The sequence below is a fragment of the Sander vitreus genome, chromosome 21 (assembly GCF_031162955.1).
Source record: "Sander vitreus isolate 19-12246 chromosome 21, sanVit1, whole genome shotgun sequence".
Classification (NCBI taxonomy): Eukaryota; Metazoa; Chordata; class Actinopteri; order Perciformes; family Percidae; genus Sander; species Sander vitreus.
In genome coordinates, this window is record NC_135875.1 from 5,467,045 (window position 1) to 5,486,267 (window position 19,223).

Below are 19,223 nucleotides of genomic sequence, written 5' to 3' on the forward strand. Positions count from 1 at the left end.
GGTTACCTAGACACAACCCTAACAGACAGTCATTAGCATAGTTCCCCAAATATCCTGATATCAAATCAGATTTTTTTTTTTGCCACTAGGGGGCAGTGGAACAAGCATAAAACACAACACTGCATATTGTTACCTTAAAAAGATGTCATGGTGAGTGTGTTAGCAAAAAAAAAAAAAGAAACATTTGAATTCATTTGGAGTCACGATTCTGTCCACTCAACAAATGTTAAGTCCATTCACTCTCCTTTCAGCTCTGTTTTTGGTCTTCACCAACTGCTAAGGGAAATAGTTAGCAGGCCGGGAAACCAAGACAATGAGCTGAAAGACACTAAAATGCTCCCTAGGTCTCATGGGAACAACAGAGTTGGATGATAATTCTCTGCAGCTGTAGCACTAGTGCAGCTTTTCGGAAGACAACATACTAAGATCTACATGACAGCAATCTTATCAAAACAACTCTATCATAGTGCTTGGAAGTTAAAGTTTGTGTGATCTACAGATATAAGACCTTACCTGGGTCTTGCATCTACACTCTAACCTCACAGTGGCCTTATTCTTCAGATGCCTCCGTGCAACTAGACCCCAAACTCCAGACTCTCATTGGATCCCTATAGTCAAGAGACATGGGTGTCTTTGTTGTCCTATAGGTTCGGTTGTCTGGCAGCCATGACACCTTTATGACAGCAGTCTGATCCTGGTGCACTCTGGGAGCCCCTGTGTTGATGGATGATTCCCCTGCTGCCTGATGCCAGTGCCTCCAGGACCATTTCCCCAGCGCTCCTCAAGCCGGGGCTGTTTGGACAGGAGACCTACGAGGTAAGAGGGTGAATGAAGACCTGGTCACAATGGCTGAATGAGCTTTTGTGTATGATGAAGAGGCTTGCTGGCTGCACCAGAGGGTTAGAAGTTCTAAAGGTGGGATTGTCTTACCATGAGTACAAAGTCTACTGTTCAACAGAGAGAGTGAGAAGCTGCTGATGTATCTGATTGATGTGTTTTTCTATACACTTGTTTTACTGTTATACAGTTTTCCTGGCATGGTAAGGACTTTGTTGCAATGCTGTGACATAAATAAGACTAAATTGGGGATCAGGTTTATGATCCATCTATGTCACGTTAATACGAGCAGCAGTTCTAAAATGTTCTGAAACCTAACCTTTCACGAAATGTCCCACACCACAGTCCAAGTTCTGGGAAGCTACTGTGCCCTGGGAAATCTAAAGCCTTTATGTATAAACATCACATGCTATCGACTTTAGGTAACATTTCAAATGGATGAACGCCTTTTCCTGACAGAATACAGGTAAAACAACTAATTGTGCAAAATGGGAGCAGTAGCTTTTTTTGAGGGTGGCAGTCATACAGTATATCACCCAGGCCTCTGGTCCTGCCCACTGCCTATGCCTATAGGACGGGTTAAATGCAGAATTTTGTTTCACTGTGTATGCTTAGAAATGAAAACCTCAAAACGACCATTTCAATTATCAGAATTTGATCTATTCCTATAAAAAGTTTAGAAGATCAGTAAATTACCTCATTCCACTCATGTGTGAGGAGAGCCGGCCAGAGGCTGACATGAATGTTCACTAACTCTGCCATATTTCAAGATGGCACCCCAATTATTCCTTAGAAAATACACTGACTTTCGCCTCAAAGCCAAAAAACTTTTTCAACATATGTGCTAAGTAATGGCAATTATTTGGCTGCCATCTTAGAATGCGGCATCCAGTTTCCTTGATACAGCCATGCCCCAAACACTCAATATACTGACATTACGAACGTTAGCTGTAGCTAGCTAGACCTCAGAGTGGGTCCTGTTGTCCTATCAGCAGTCAATATTGCTTTTATAAACTATGAAATAGTAGTTTTAGTTGCCTAAACCTAACGAAAGAAGTGGCAAATCAGAAAGCGCCCACATAAGTAGCTTTGGTAAAGGTCTTATCTTATTTTTGTTCAGGTATGGGGACTTCCAACTAAAAGTCTGAAGGTGTCAGAAACGCTAATGTGGACACACCGCAAGGTATGATTGTTTTTCTCTGGTTTTGTTGATGTCTTTGAACCAGACAGTGAAGCCTCACTCTCCAGCTTACACGCTGCGTGGACTTGCTGTGGGCTTTCTGGCGAACAAGGCCCTCTATGTTCACTTTGCTCAGCAAACTGTGTGATTGAGTGGTCCTCTGTGTGATGATTTGCAGAGTCAAACTGCTGCTGGATTTCCTGGCTCCACACCAGGCAGGACACAGCAGGTCAGAAGTACCAACCAGAGGGAGCCATAGACCAGAGTCCCACGGCTCGAGGTTCTGGTATCCACTTTGCTTAAGACGGAACATCCAAAGGAGCCTTTGCAGGAAGTCTCTGATAATTTAATGTTGTGCAGCTCCTCAACTTTGGCCCTTCTCGACTGATTATGCAATGGAAATTGAAGATTTATAACTCCTGCAGGAGTCGCTAATCACCGGAGACGAGAGGCTTGGGGGGGGGGGAAGGATGAGCAGAGGTGGACTGCATGAGTGCCCAGCACTGACTACCTCTGACTGACTACAGTCAGGCTAAGTCACCAGGCTTGTTCCTTCACCCACAGGTACACAGACTGACACGCAAGCTCACACACATGTAAACATGCCTTACTTGTATGCCTCCTTCAACACAACGGCTGTCTTGGGAGGATGTGCGGAAGAGATTGCATATTTTCTTCCTCCCTTGATTCTGTCTTGTATGTGTGAGAGGCTGAAAACAGACACACAAAACAGAGCGGCTAAAACAGAGAAATAGATTTGCAGGTGGCCTAAAATAACAATAAGGATGAAAAGAAAGAGAGGATGTGTGTCCACTGCTCCCAGTAACTGGATGAAGGATTACAGAGAGGAGGGCAGAGCGGAGGGCCAGGAAGACAGGGGAACAGTCTTGTTACATTAAATTCCTCCTGGGTCCATTTCACTTGATGAAACCCAGTGTACGTTTTTCTTTTGCAGCCGACGGCGAGGTGAGACAGACATGTTCAGGACGGTAAGAGTACCATCAGATTTAAAAAGATGACAATTAACAAGAGGCAGAGTCTAAAGACTTTCCTGTTGAGCATTCCCAAGGCCATGTCGGATGAGTTTAAAAAAACGCAAATACGTTCTCACAAACACACACTTACTCGCACACACCACCCCTCCTCTTCCTCCTTCAGACACCCCAACAACATTATACCATTATAATGTTATCTTAACTCTCACCATCTCACATTTTCACAGCAGTGTCTTTTCATATCGGCCTGTCGGAGTCTTTGATGTGACCAACGAGCTGCCGTCTCCAAACACAATAACAGTGTGCAGATGGAGCTCACGGAGCAGAGAGCAAAGGGCCCCAGTAGGAGAAGGACATGCTTTAATTTCTGCGGACGCCTCTTGTAGAGCTGACCTTCACACCTCCGGCGATCCATCAAGATCTTTTTTTCCCGCCAAGAGCAGCTGGAGCCTAAGCAGAGCACTGGGTTTTCAAAATAAATGCGTGGTGGCAAGTGAAGATGCACAACGTGTGACGTAAAAAGGATCGTAAAAAGTAAAGCTGATGATACTTGCCGCACGTCACCTCTTCACTTTCTCTTTCCAGCTTTCCTTTCAGTCACCACAATCTGGAAACAAAAAAAGCATTTAAAGGCAACTTAAATTCCACTTTTAAGGCAATACTTTTTTTTTTTATATAAAGTTCAAAAATGTCTGTCAACTAATCTTTTGTTCAAATAATGTACTTGAAGAAAACTGGAAAATGTGAGATATTTCTAAGACTGTGGAGTGAACTCATAAAAGCACATACATTTAAACTAATGATTAAAAATCTCTGCAAAAGTTCTGAATGTGACAATAACTAATGTACTTACGTTTATTGATCAAAAAATAAATAAAGGAGGAAATAAGTTGCAATTGTTCCACTCACGCATTTTCTTGGATCTTCACACATTTTCAAAATGTCCTCTCCTTCTTTTCGCAGTCACAACTCAAATCCATTAGAGTAGTTAATAGAGCAGGATCTGCTGTATTAACTTTTTATGGTGCAGTTTCAACAAAATATAAAGACACAGAGGCTAAAATACAGCTAACCCACATACTCACGCTGCAACATTATTCTTACTGTTATTACAGTGAGAATAATGCTGCAGTGTATCACTCAAAGCATGATGAGAACCCTAGTGGGAAAAAACTCAATGTTTACCCCAAAAGAAAAGTGACACAATACATAATAATTTGCTTTTTTAGTTGTTGCTGTTTTTAAACTACAAGTTTATTTATATCCCATCAACATAGTTAATATACAGGAAGCCTTAAACACTGATATTCCTTCAATAACAGTGTTTGTATATGCAGGCAAAAATTAAAGTACATTGCACATGTGAAATGACAGCTTTACCGCGTGTTTCTTACTGTCTAATAAAGTCACTGTGTTTAAAACGTAACCTGTTTTGCTAATGATACATTTGGGTCATATGAGATTATATATAGTGAAATGCACCATAACAACTGGTATATAGACTGTGTTGTCAACTACAAATATGTTTGAATGCTTTGAGGTTAACTGTAGGCACACCAACTTTTTCATTAATACTGTTCCATCCAGATGAATGATTCACATTGGAAATGCTTTAAAAATGGAAGCGGTGTAGCGCAGCTGCTCATGTAATGTCCACAAATGCAACATTTTTAGCATCGTGCCGGTGACGTGGTCTGCTTGAGAGCCTGCTCGCTTAAATCGAGCAATTGGCTGAATTTACTGGTAGTCTGTGCTTTTAGTGGCAATACCTTCCGTATGCTGAAAGCTTCTTTTTTTTTTTTAAAGAATATTCCTGTTGAGTGCTGAGAGTGAAGTCACCGACTGCTTCCAACTCTGACGAATGTTTTCTTATTGCTCTTTGCCCACAGAGAAGGTTGCATTCAAAGACCAGGAGTTATTTCAAGAATGTTTCCTGCAGCTGAATTTATAATCACAGCTCGGGAGATTTTACTGGGACTACATCCATCCTTATTTTCGGTGGCTGCCACAGAAATGTGTTCAACTTCAACTTGTACTTCTCTGTCTAAATCAATTTATCCTAAATCAATAAAAATAGAACAAGGTGTTCACAGCTTATGGTGGGGTAAGAAAAGTGAAAGGGAAACCTACATTCTCTTGGGTGTTTTGGCATGGTCCAACATCCCACAATCACAATACCACCAATTAAATCTAATCCTGAAATTTGGCCACCCCCGTGCCTTAAAAAGGAACCTCTATGGTGGAAGAACAACATTCCAGTTTCATTAGTTTACACTGCTGATATTAATACTATCATTACAGTTGGACATGGTTTATTTTGACTACTATTACCACTAATACAATAATAGACCCTAATAGAGGCTGAGCGAGGGGGGGAAATGGGCACAGGATCGACTTGGAGTTATTCCACCTCCAGCAGCTGCAGCAGGGGCCCAGAGAGGTCAGACGTACAGTAACACTTGACCCCGACTCTGTGTGTGTGCGTGGAACAACCACCCCACCCTCCCGCCAACTTGGGTCCCTGCAGACCAGCAGAAAAGGGCAGTAACCTCTGAAGGCTTTGTTTGGTTGGCCGGAGTCTGAGCATAGGCCCACCATTGTAAGTCTGGGGACTCCTATGCTCAAGCTCTTGTTTTCTTTGGGAAGCAGGAAATTGGATGACTGGCTACCTGCTACAACAACATCCTGTACTTGAGAAGCTGTCTTTTCACCCATACCCACCTATTATTTCCCTTTTCTATCATACGCAAGTGGTCAGCCAGCAAGCTTCTCCCCCCCCCCCCTTCTTCTTCTATGGGTCCTGGGGGCCCCGTGCGTGGGTTTGTCTAGGTTCCACTCAGGTTGAGATCAAATTGGCCCCATCCAGATGCTTCCGTTGAAAATAGTGTGTGGGGGCCAAATACTTTAGCTTTTTGGAGCCCGTCTCCACCTTGTCAGGTTAATGGCCCTTTGTGGGCTGACAGTGGTAGCCAAAATGAATGTTCCTATTCAAACGTGTGCGCACACACACACATACACACACACACACACACACACACACACACACACACACACACTCAAATCTACTTATAGCTCTGTCAGTGCCTGTCAGGTCACTTCAGACCAATCAGAGTGATCTGCAGGAGACCACTTGCCATTGTGAAAACATCCTTAAGGATTATGGTGCTACAGACTAGGATCTAGTTGGACGTTGATGAGAGCTGATTCCGATCTGACCTCGGGGACACCGGACCTCCATGTGAGATATTAATGGAAATAATCATGGCATCATCTGTCGCAGGAGCTCTCACTCAAAACCCATGTTACACATTAGGGCTGCGTAATCCCTCCTGATAAGATTTTGTCATTACGACCCCCAGACAGGAAGATTTCACTGAAGTGTGTGACCTGGAACAATGTAGCTTTTAGCCTAACCAGACAGAAGTGCTGTTAGGGTTTCACGTTATTATTATGTCTGACATGATGTTCATGTTAATGTCTGATATTTGCATGGAGGGGGTTATGGGTTATGTTGCCCTAGCCAATCAGACCCACTCATGACATTTTCAGTCAACACGGAAGCTAAAGCGATAGCGGTTGCTACGGGCTTACCATACCCGTTACCTTAAAGCTATAGTATGTTACATTTCTGCATTAAAATGTCTAAAAATGACTACACCTTTGTTATATATTTTGTTGAGTTGTGTACTTACATTATCCCAAATGTTTCCAGCAATGTTCAAACCCAGGTAAATCTCCATGGGTTTGTGAGTGTCTTCTTTACAAATACATATAAAAATATTGATTCGTGCAGCTTTAATGTTTGTTATGTCCATCAAAGAATTTAGTAGTTATTTATGAATGTTGACTCACAACAGCCTTTATAGCTGCGTCAATCGCATCTTCACTTGTTGTCTTTTTATGGTTTTGACACCATTTTTTGGGGCCTTTGGCACAGAAAGATGACATCTCCATTCTTAGTCATGCCTACAAAGCTCTGATTGATTAGTTTGTTTTTCCGCCCAGGGAAACAGCCACCTATGATCACAACACCAGACCAGTTTGAAATGCTACAAAAAAAATAAATTGGGAGCTATGGCCTGAATATCTCTGGAACCAGGCGAAAAATACTTTTGACACACACACAGACACACACACACACACACACACACACACACACACACACACACACACACACACACACACACACACACACACACACACACACACACACACACACACACACACACACACACACACACACACACACACACACACACACACACAACCTGGAAACGCAGCATTTTAATGCACCACATATATGAAACAAACTCCGAGAAAATTGCAGGTCCGCTGCAACTCTGTTCTTTTAAATCACAGAAGTTTTTGAGTTTCTGTTTCCTTTTATTTGATCAAATAATGATCATTTTCTTACACTGCACTCTAACTTTTATTCTTGTATTTTATACCTGTCTTACTCTATTTTAGCTTGTTTTTATCTTCAATTCTCTTGGCTCTTTAATGATTGGTTTCTATTGTATTTAAATGCCCTTTTGTGGATGTTTGTATCAATGCATGTAGCTTAGTTTTATGTACAGCGCTTTGAATTGCCTTGTTGCTGAAATGTGCTTTATAAGTAAACTCGGCTTGCCTTACCTTTCGATGTCAGCTGCCGACATCGAAAGCAAATGGGAGCAAACTTCTCCTCAGTTATCGTTTTCTAAGCAATTCTAATTAATGTCTGACCAAAAGATCTGGACGTGATGAAACCATCAGCCAAGAGCAAATACACTACCTATACTGTTCAATCATAACTCATTTGTTGCGGGTGGAAGAAATTATCAAGATATTTTTCCCATTTTGCAGCAGATGATTTATTCTATTTGCAGAAACAGGCAACATCTGTGTTTTATCAATAACATTCAACATGTATAAAAAAGAATAGTAAAAAAAAAAAGTTGCTTGACGGATTAAAAAAAAAAGTATTTTTTTTAGGAAAAAGAAACTGACATGAAAAAAAAAATCATCTGATTCGGAGGCACTTATGGCTTGGCAACTCTTGTGCAGTCTGAGTTTTCCCAGGTGGTTGTAGTCAAGCGTCAAAGGCCATGATTACGATACTGGAACCAACGGGGATGCACTCAAACACAATCACATCACGCTCTGATATGTCATCACTGGCCTGAGCGCTTCTGTCTGGACTTTGTCACTGATCTACAATGACCATAAGAATCATCTCTAATATTTCAGTCAATGCAACAAGAGATTTATCAACATTGTTTCAAAATGCAGTTCATTATGGACATATATCAACTATTTACAACAGCAAAGTAGATGCTCGCTTTCTTGATTTCTTCCAGGGTATACATTTTTTTTTAAAGAAATGTCTTGTTTGATTCCTGCAGCTTTCCAAAGAAACGAGTGAAGGTTGCTTTGTGCTGCATTGGTGTCCAGTTGACCCCCCCTTCCCCAGTCTCTCTGTGTCGTCTGCTTTTCTTTTGTTCATTCAGAGCTGGGCGAGGCCGCCGAGTCTATGTCGTCATTTTCCAGGTCGTTGGGCGAAGACGACTGTCCTCCCTTCACTCTCTTCCACTTCATCCTCCTGTTCTGAAACCACACTTTCACCTGTTGTACAGAAATACAAAAGAAATGCTTCATAAGAATAGGCATTCAATCAAAAGCGTGTTTAATAAAAGGTCTTGATGTCATCTGTATTACATGGACAACACTGTTGAGGTAAATTTACCTCAGACATTTGCCTCTTGGTGTAGCTCTGCAATAGCTCAAGATTAATATTGTTGATATATTTATTACTGGATCAACAGAAAATGTATCTGCAGCTACTTTAATAATTTACATTACCTAATTTACTTAGTAAGTTAAGATAAGAAAAGGTGATTGATTGTTGCAGCAGCAGAAAGGAAAGAAAAAAGTACAGATAAATAGAGAGAGTAAAAAAAATAAGAGGAATATAAAACTAGAAGAATACAAGTAAAAATAGTAACTATACAATAGAAATTAAAGACAAGATTACAAGGCAGAAGTGACAGTAGCAGCAAAATCAGCAAGGTATAGTATGTACACCAGACTAATATTATATATATATATATATATATATATATATATATATATATATATATATATATATATATATATATAAGTAATGACACCAAGTGTTTGTCTGTAATTATAGACCTGAAATGAAAATCATTAGTTGCAGCCCTACTAGTAAATAACAATTAATACTACAAATTAGGTACTCAGTATAAGGAGTTAAAACAATAGTATATACTTGATAACACTCACAGACAGTGCAGAATGCATTTTTTCCACCGAATATAAAGTTGTAACAGGATCACTGTGGTTTCTCTCTCCGTTTTGAGATTTTTTGCAGAAATTTACAACACGGTCAGCAGAAAAATAGACAAATAATCCCCCACAAATCTCCCAGCGCAGTGTATATAAATTGGCTCAGTTTGCATTGGCCTTGCAAGGAGCATGAGTTGTCAGTACAAAGCTCTCAGTTCTGGCTCAAAAACCTCTGTGAATGCAGGCGGAGAGTATCGTATAGACAGTGGGTCAAAAGAGTCAACTATCAGGATGTCGGCTTACGCAGGATGTGAGTTTACAGTGTGGATAGTGCTCATCTGTATCATTGCACTGCTCTGAAATGATATCATGCTTCGACTGTCCGGCCAAGAATAGAGGCAACAACATACACTTCCTGAAATTACAGGGAAAACACAGCAACAACTGAGTGGTGATCACTTGTTAAGTCTGCGATTAAGAACATTCACTCAACATTTCAGAAGCTCATAACATATGGTGACAGATACCTGAACTGTTTATAACACCAAGACAAGCCAGTCCAAATAAACATGATTCATTAATACAATACTGAGACAATGTCAAATTAAACCTGGGATAGTCAAGCCATTTTTTGATATAGCGGATGAAGTGATACGACTGTTTTATTAACTGAGAATGAATTGGTTGTTTATGGGTTGACACGATTAGGCGAGTGCTATTCTATATTTTTCTTATTGTCAACAAATCCCCAAAAAACAAATCCAACGTAGTCTGTCTGTGTCAGTCTATTCGTTCCTAAAGACTTGAATCTTTAAAATGGGTCACTGATATATAGTTTCATTTAAAAAAAGAACAGCTGGTCACTGTAGTTTTTAGCAAACGTCACTGTTTGAGTGCATTTGTTGGGGACTATATTCAGCTGCGGATTAATACACATTTGGTGCTCTTGTTTATTAACTCAAAATAAAATAAAATAGTACCAATGTTCATCATAGTGAAGGAACATGTCACCCAGTGCAACAGTGTGGTTGGTTGATGTGTTTTTAATAGTTTTTGGACAACAAATGGAGCTCTAAAGTAGAGAGGAATAAGATCTACCAGTCTTTAGACACACAGGTTGTTAATAGTTTGTTAGTATGATGTTGTTGGTTTTGGTCATTTGATGGGATTTGTTGGCAGAAGGAAAACTAAAGAATATTTCCAGCCTTATCTTTTTATATTAATACAACCCATTAAAACCAGTTGGATGTCAAAATGCTTCGACACTGAGCTCCAAGCTCGTTTTCTCAGTTCATGAAACCATTTTCATGAACTCATGAAGTCATGCTTTTCATAGGACATGAGGACGATAGATTTAAAACTAAGATCATGCAAAGTGCTGAACTAAATCCAAATTTGGAGACGACTGTAGCAGCTCAAGGAATGAGAAAGTTTTAGGTGACCTCTGCACATCCCACACAGCATTCCCACCTGCAACCCTGGGATTCAAATGAATCTGTTCCCACATCCTGCAGCTTCTTCCTCTCCGAGTTCCTCTGCTTATCAAGGCTGATTGAAAGGACGGCGAAAGGCCAAAGCATGTAGGATGAGTTGGAAAAAAAGCCGACGAGCAGGAGCAGCGGGAGCTCTGAGTGAAGATGGAACCCCGGCTGCGTGTGTGTCTGTCTGTACAAGTGTGTGTGTGTGTGTGTGTGTGTGTGTGTTGCAGAGGTCTGGGAAATAGATTTAGGGAGCAGACGGCAGTATGTGTGGTCACTGTGGCACTGTGGCCTCATTACGAGGAGCTGGAACACTGGGCCTGACAGGCAGACTGGGGTTTTCATCCAGCAGCATTGACACATGTTCGCCCGATTTCATCGAGTCTGGAACTGCCGCCCACTTATTAAAGCTGCATGTCATTCTGCTAGAACCACAAGATGAAAAAAAAAATTGTGGAAAAACCGGTTCATTATAATCTAAATGCATCTATGTGTGTACATTATTATTATTATTATTATTATTATTATTATTATTATTACATAGTGGAAGGAGACATTTAGAATACTGTTGATGCCGTCCACTTTGAGTTAAGTGATGATGACCTTTTTAGATTTATTTGTTTGACTTATTTTGTATTGTATGCGGGCAGACTGGGGGGGAAATCAAGCTATTTGAGTTATTGGTGTTTTATTTTTCTGTTCTTCTTTTTGGTTAAAACCTTTCGGGAATTTTGCAACTGGAAAAGTATAGTATAGTATAGAAAAAACGTAATTGGTAGCCGATCTTTCTGCCCAAATACATTTACTTTTAGAAACAAATCTCTTACCATTTCTTTCAGTATTTGTAACATAAACTTTTCTACTAGATTTTGTATTTTTTTTTGCGGGGCGATTCAGAGGATTTACTTTACATAAGTGAGTCACATTTGACTCTGCAGAAATAAGAATGAAAACAAAACTCTCACGTTTTCATTTTTAAGATATTTGAACAATGAATAATGCAGAGTGACGATAATGTCATTATTCTATATTTGTTTTGCTCTACTTGGAATCAATCCAATGTGAGGGAGAGGTGGCCTACCTGTCTCTCTGTGAGGTCCAGGTTGACGGCGATCTCGTAGCGGCGGAGCCGGGTCAGGTAGTTGTGGTGGGTGAACTCAGCTTCCAGCTCTCTCAGCTGCTCCTTGGTGAACGCTGTGCGCTCTTTCCGGGCCTTGCAGCTGGAGTCCACCTTAAAACTGGAATCCTGGATATCTGGAGGGAAACAGAAAGGAAATGCATTGCGTGCAGTTTGAGGCGTGTGTTTTGCCCACTCATGTATGCTGACAAACGAACATATTCTTAACATTATTTTAGAGGGCCTACTTTTCTCATCACATTGGTTTAAATAGGGAGGAAATTATAATAATGTGTATTAGATGTGATACATTTTCATCTTTCATCCCTCCTCTATTCTTTATATATAAAGGGTTAGGAACCCAGTTAGTCCGACATGGCGTGATTCTACCACGTAACCAACACAGCCTTCTACTTTCATTTTTATTCACGGTTAATCCTAATTTTTGTGACGAGCCTCTAGCTGACTATTAACCAGGACTTAAGGACCTTTCCAACCAACAAACCACAACTCCAAAGACCCTTTAGTGGGAGGCCCCTTATATAGTAAACACCATAACCAGCACTGTCAAAAGAGACCACCCTGACCTGAGCATATGAGTCCTGTTCACCTGCAGCGCGTGTGCAGTGAGTATGCACGTACATTTCTACGTGTGCGTGCATGTGTTGTTGTTTTTTTTGCATGCCTTCTGCCTTTACATGTTCGTTCACCCGTTTAAGTACAAATTCATGCTTTTGAACATTAATTCATGGTGTGTGAGTGGGCATATCGGCAGAGGGCAGGGCCCACCAAACCAGCCACAGAGGGACTGAGTTAGGAGAGGAATGCAGCGGAACATCGTTAAAGCCTCTAACAAAAGAACAAAGGTGCGGATGTGTCCAGGTCTGACTGCTGTCTGTGTGTGTGTGTGTGTGTGTGTGTGTGTGTGTGTGTGTGTGTGTGTGTCTCAGGAGATTTCCCTCTGGAACACTTAGTGGGGAGATTCACATTAACTCATCTTGAACATGACAGCAAATACATCAGGAAAAAGCCTGAGATATCTCTATGAATGTGGCGGTCAGTTGTAAGGGCTGACCAGTACATTTGAATTTGAACTACACTGACATCAGTTTCAGTGACTTTCACGAGACAAAAGTTGCAGTTTATTGCTAAGTTTTATAGATAGGAAATGGTTGAATTTCAAACCTCATTTACCAGGATAAATATACATGAACGCTGATTGATTTAACTTTCAGTAAAATGTATGAAAGAGAAAGAGTTTTGGGTAATATTTGTGCATTGGTAGCGACACTAGCAGCTGATGTAATCTCTAGAAAATGGTTCCAATTTGTCAAAGTGAGAAGTTTTGCTTGGTGTTTGCCAGAGCAGCGGGCCAGAATGTGAAATGCTGTACCTGGGCCAGATGTGACTGGGCAGACCAGGACATGTGTGTGTGCGCGCACACACACATGTGTAGTCTGTGCATGTGTGTGCAAACGCCTGATGTGTGTGCTAGAGGACCAAGGTGACGTGCCAAAAAGCCTTCTTATTGTTGTTTAAGTGTCATTAATGACGCGCTGCCCTGAGTGTGCCGACGCTGCCTGGCCTCGGCAGGTCTGGTCTGGAGCTGTGTCAAGCAGGTTTCGTTAGACTGAACACCTGGCAGGGCACATACTGGTTCTCACTAAACAGGCCCCCAATAAATATCCTGCACAGCCAGAGACCGTAAACTTGCAGGGAGAAGGCTTCTGCACCCAGCAGGGTCCCAAAGACAAACAGCATTTGGTGCCTTTTTGGGTGGATGGTGCAAAAGTAGTTTGTCTTCATCAGGACTGAATTAAAGCGGTTAGTGATTGTTTTTAAATAAAAAAAGAAACCCAGGTGGAAATTACAGGTGTGACTGCTCACATAATTTGTTTGTAATTTTGTTTGAAAGTAGGAGTATTTGTAAGCAGATATTAAGTGTTTAGAAGAGTGAATAGACAGTGAATGTATGCTTGATAATATAAATTACGTATTTCTGTTTTGTTCATACGTGTAACCATGCATGCATGTTACTATACTATACTCATAATTAGTAACAAATACATGAATAAACACTTACAAATGTATGTAGCCAAAGATTCTGAATTTTAAAAAGTCCTTATAGTTGCTATATTTATTATATTGAGTTAGAAACCATTTTCTTAGTGTTTATATTCAGCTAATAAATGTTAAGTAGGGGGTAAACTAAATTAAGTGTTAACTGTTTTGATTTTATAATGAAACATAACTGAGACGTTTTAGTCCTCCAATTTTTAGCCAGTGTTTATATCAGTGTTCCATGTCTACGTTACATATTGTGATGTATGATAAACAAAACTATTAGTCAAACTTTGTATTTAAGTCATATCAGATGCCAGTTTGAGTTTAAGGTTTTGGAAAAGTGCGCCATATCTGTAGAAATACACACAGACTATATCGCAGCTCTGTGTGTGTTGCGAAAGCCTTCAGGCCATTTTCCTAATATATGCTCTTCTACCAGATCGTCAATACAAGACTGAATGGCTCTTTTCTAAAAACCATGAACTGATGTAGTGGTCAGACATGTTGCATGCACTCAGTGGGAGATTGTGTTACGGCTTAACGACAGGAAAATGTCAATGGATAAGAATGTAAAAAGTGGGCTCGCAGGGAAAGTGATTTTACCAGACGTGGTCTGGCATGTTTTCAGTGTAGTGTGTGGAGGTTACAATAAGGTAAGAAAGGGAGGGGGTGATGGGGTCTGTACTCCCCCACCATTCCCTTCAATTGGGCTGTTGCAGACATTGGTCATGGAGTTTTTTTTTTTTTTTTATAATTATTCTTGGTCTTTATAATCAGATATGGTATGTTTGGACAAAAAAAGATAATCACGAAGAAGCACTTGATGACAATATCTTGAAGTGTGACTATATGATGGAGCCAACTCCACCCAAGTGGATTAAAGTAAAACATTAATCACCACAGCCAAATCTCAATCACAATATGTACAAAAAAAACTTTCTTTAAGCTCAGTTTCACTCGAAGCTACTTGATTTTTTTTATACAAATGTCCAGTATTTATTAGGTGTAGAGGTGCACATTTCCAGTCTCATTGCATGAATCATCTTTGTGATGAAAACAAAGTGAACAGGCTGACATTCTTCTTCAGTTTAGAAAACGATTTTCACAGATGAAATGTGAACGTTTCAGATGTGTTGGACGTGGTGTTATTTTCATTCAGCACTTCCAAACGTTTACACCTTTAGATTCAGTTTAAATATACGTAAACTTTTACTTAAGTTTGTCGCTTTCGTTGTTAATGTTACGCATGAAACTTTTGGGAATTAATTCGTCATGGATATCAGTTACTTTTGTTTCCTTTTAGCAAGTGTGAAATCTAATAGGGGGAATAAATGGCACTATAATTTAAAAGCATACGATGATACTATTTCAATGCTTACAACACAACTCTAAGTATATATATGAGGATACGTGAACTCATTCTTTTGTGGCAAATGGGAATAGAGTCATATGAATATTATCTTCTTATTTTGGCTCACTAGAGTTTGGGAAAGTGTTTTTACATGATCGCTTTTTTCTCTTTGATAGTTTTAGTTGAAAATGTTCTGAATTTAACAACAATTTGCTGATTCCCAAAAACCTACAGCAGGATTGTGTATCAATGTATTTCACTAATTCACATTTGAGACTCATACATCTATAACCAGTAATAAAAACAGTCTGAAGCACCTGTGATTCGCCACAGAAGCCTGATGTCATATTTTACCATCATCTTGAATGTGGACATACTGTTCTAAAACAATGGTCTATTTCCCACGGATACAGGGAGCAATCCAACGTTCACGTCCCATTAATCGTTTCAGCCTTTTGAACAATACAAGGATGCAACTGCTACTTAAAGTGTGTTTCTTGAACACAAAAGTCTTGTCACCTTCTCACCTTTCACATAGCGATCTGGTGAGAGTGCTGCTTTGAGATGGGTTAGGTGAGGAAATAAAGGGAGGATTTGTGTCACTGCCAGCTGTGATACAGGGCACTGAAGAAATTCCTAACCTTGACATACTCACCGATTGCTACACTTTAAATGGAGCAACAATGGCATGACATTTTTTACACCTGTGTGCAGAGGTTTGGAAAAATGATCATGGGGTTACCATAAATTTTTCATTTTTGCTGCTTCCCTGGCCCATTTCCATGTTTCCACCACCATATGCACCAGTGTACAGTAGAAAAAGAGGAATGTGCACTATAATTTTTAATGCTCCCAAATGTGCATTTTATGACTGTATGTTTTCATTTTCTAAGCCTCCTGTGATTAGTTTTCGGATTTCCCTTTAAAACCCAGCACACCCCAGCTGACTACCATCTATCCCGGTGACTTACCTGTGACATCTCTCTTCCTCTTATTGGAGCTCTTCTTGTCAGAGTCCGCCGACGCCACGCTCTGGGGCGAGTATTCTCCCTCCAGGCACCCGGGCACGGCCCCTGGAAGCCTGTCTCCCCCCGCACTGTCCAGCTCAGGCCCTCCACCTACTGCTACAGGGGCGACGACGGGCGGGCAGGCCTCGGGTGCTCTTACCCGCGTCTCACAGGGGTTGAACTGCCAGTCAGCTCTCTGGTATGCCCCCTGGCTCTCTTGGTACAGTCTGTCGTCGCGGGGGTAGACTGCGTGCGGCGCAGTCGGCACCAGGCAGGAGCTGGAGAAGTCTGTGTAGGCCAGGAAGTCGGGCTTCTGGTGGAGGGAGAAAGAGGCCTGCTGGTAGGGCGACTGCAGATTGGCTCCCGGGACCCCTGAGTGAGGGTTCCTCATGCAACCCCAGATCGGGCTGCTGGGGTGGGCGCTCCGCATGCAGCTGCTGGCTGGTTGATCCATAGTGATGCAAAAACACTTCACACAGTCTTGATTAATGTCTTATTATAAGTGTTTTCCTTGTAGAGGAGTTGGAAACCCCTCCCCCCTCCCTCAGAAAGCAAGTTAGGACTGGAAATCTGTGTCTCGGTCAGTCTTGAGAAACATCCACTTCAGCTGACTAAATGCACATCATCTTCTCACTGCATCCACTCGCTCAGGAATACTCACTTCTGTCAGAGGCTGCTGACTCTTCCACAGGCCACAACGCGTGAGGATAGACGCCTTCCTGTGACAGCGCGTTTCCCCTTTCTCTCTCTGGTGTGTGTGTGACGTCCTCTGGAGCCTCTGGTCCTGACACACTCTTGCACACTTTCCCTATGTCTTGCTCTCACACACCCTCTCTCCCTGACTGATCTGACTGGCTTGTGGCTCGGCAGGAGAGCTGCATCCGCAACTGCATGACTCCCCTTCTCGGGCTGGCTGTTTTCACAACTCTTCTAAGGCATTCTTGACAAGTGAGCCCTCCTCCTTTTTAAACATATAGGTGGGAAAGAGTGGCAAGTTTATGGAGTGTAACGTGAAACTGCAGAGGAGGAGCCCTGCCGGCCACATGTTGGTAGTACCCTCCAACCAACCCTGCCTCATCAACTATTAATCACGGGGGAAATTTTATATGCACATCTAATGGGCTTTCCAGACGTGGGGCTTTTTAAAGGGACACTGTCTGTAGAATATAAAGCGAGCACCCACCCACATGAGAGCTGGGGACCCTGACTTATTTCAGCTCTTTAGCAATTTCTGACACCCAATTTGGTTCATTTTTTGACACCCTTTAGAGGAAAGTTAACCCTAACCCTTTCCCTCTGCACCCTTGATCCCGGCCTGTCCTCTCCAATCTGAGAAGTCTTTTTTTCTTTCCCTGTTTTTATGACTGTGTGTGTGTGTGTGTGTGTGTGTGTGTGTGTATGTATATGTGTGTACACATTCATTCTACACACCCAAATCCACCTGGCTGTACTTTTTTAACGTTGAGGTGATAGAGGGACTGGATTTGATATTAGCTATGCAGGCTCTCACACCTCTTGAGGTTTTCTCACTTTAGTGAAAACACAATATGAAATTTCAGAGCCATATTTCAATAAACACAAGCTAATATTTCTCTTCAAAAAACACTGTGACTGAGGGATTGGGCTATTTTTTTGTGTATGGTCTCTGTGTGGAGCCCTTCTTGCTTGTTACGTCTGAGATATTAAGCACTTGTGTGTGACATCAATCGCATGCAGATTAACCACATTTCAGTACAGAGATGTGATTATTCAATTTTCTGATCACTGACTTTCAATCTGTGCAGGCTACTCATAACAGAAGCCACTTCCTCATGAAGTAATGTCTGTAATACCATTAAACCTTTTTGACTAAACCAAAATTTGGACTCAATTTCAGCGTATCCATTACCCAATAAACCTACTGAACCACACTTTACAAAAATGCACAGTTGTTCTTCATACTGCTCATATTTGTGAGCTGAGGTTTGCCTTCCTCGTGTGTCCTCACTTTGCTCCTGACCTCTCAGACATGGGGAGGTGGATCAGACCTCCATCGAGAGGAGAGAGGCAAGATTTAGAGATGCTTGAGAGGCTATAAGAGAAGAAAGAACAACAGAGATAAAGAGTACACCTTAGAGAAAATGAGAACTTGTTTTGTACTTCTGCTGGGGACTATTTCCATAGCCAAAAAGAGAAATAGAAAAATGGGCTAAAAAGAAAGCTGTACCACTATCACTCTCTGGATGCTATGATATATTCAGACCCTCTTTTTGTACACAATGCATTCAGTTGCAACCAAAGAAAAAGAGAGATGGAACGAAACTCTAGAAAGAAAAGAAAGAAACAAGTAAAAAAAAACTAAAAAGATCTGAATATCCGCTGCCCCGAATGTGAAGGAAAGAAAGAAAAAAAAAATAGCCAGCAAAAGTAGGAGTGGACAAAATGAAAGAAAAAAAGTCAGATCGAGAAAGAGAGTCACAGAGGAGAGTGTTTGAGGTCACACACCAAAACCTTTCCATTTACCCAGCGAATTGTTGAGCCATGAAGCATCCCCTCGCTTTTACTGGCAGTCTGAGCTCTGGCCGCACCGCAGGGAGCAGAGGTTACACTGCATTTGTGGTCAGAGCAGGGGCCATCTGTGTGTCAGTATAAATTAGAGTGTGTGTGTGTGTGTGCGTGTATGTGTGTGTGTGCTGTGAAAATATACCTCACTGAGAGTGTGTGTGTGTGTGTGTGTGTGTGTGTGTCCACGTGTCTCACTGAAAGAGATAAAGGGTGTTTACGTGTATTTCTGTGAATCTAAAAGAAAGTCCCAAACAAGCTTTTGGACATTATTAAAGGATAAAGGCACAGCAAAAATCAGTCTACAGGTCTTCACAAAATATTTTGTTCTTGAGTTATGGTGACATAGTGACTACTTTCAGGGC

At 41.3% G+C, this 19,223-nt stretch overlaps 1 protein-coding gene across 1 annotated transcript; it reads right to left on the minus strand.

Moving 5' to 3' along the window:
• Window positions 1-7,846: 7,846 nt before the first annotated feature.
• meox1 (mesenchyme homeobox 1) lies at window positions 7,847-17,273 on the minus strand. Its single transcript, XM_078278600.1, has 3 exons — window positions 16,282-17,273; window positions 11,860-12,032; window positions 7,847-8,616 (listed from the first exon to the last, which is right to left on the minus strand). Exons 1-3 carry the CDS (start codon window positions 16,769-16,771, stop codon window positions 8,494-8,496), a joined length of 786 nt encoding a protein of 261 aa, XP_078134726.1. The 5' UTR covers window positions 16,772-17,273; the 3' UTR covers window positions 7,847-8,493.
• Window positions 17,274-19,223: the final 1,950 nt, after the last annotated feature.

What these genes read in the sequence shown, in the direction of transcription:
- meox1 (XM_078278600.1), bottom strand. Translation starts at nt 16,771, where the DNA reads ATGGATCAACCAGCCAGCAGCTGCATGCGGAGCGCCCACCCCAGCAGC. An exon ending in GAGGAAGAGAGATGTCACAG is followed by an intron (nt 12,033 to 16,281) that starts GTAAGTCACCGG and finishes GTTTCCCTCCAG; the next exon opens with ATATCCAGGATTCCAGTTTT. An exon ending in TGGACCTCACAGAGAGACAG is followed by an intron (nt 8,617 to 11,859) that starts GTAGGCCACCTC and finishes TCTGTACAACAG; the next exon opens with GTGAAAGTGTGGTTTCAGAA.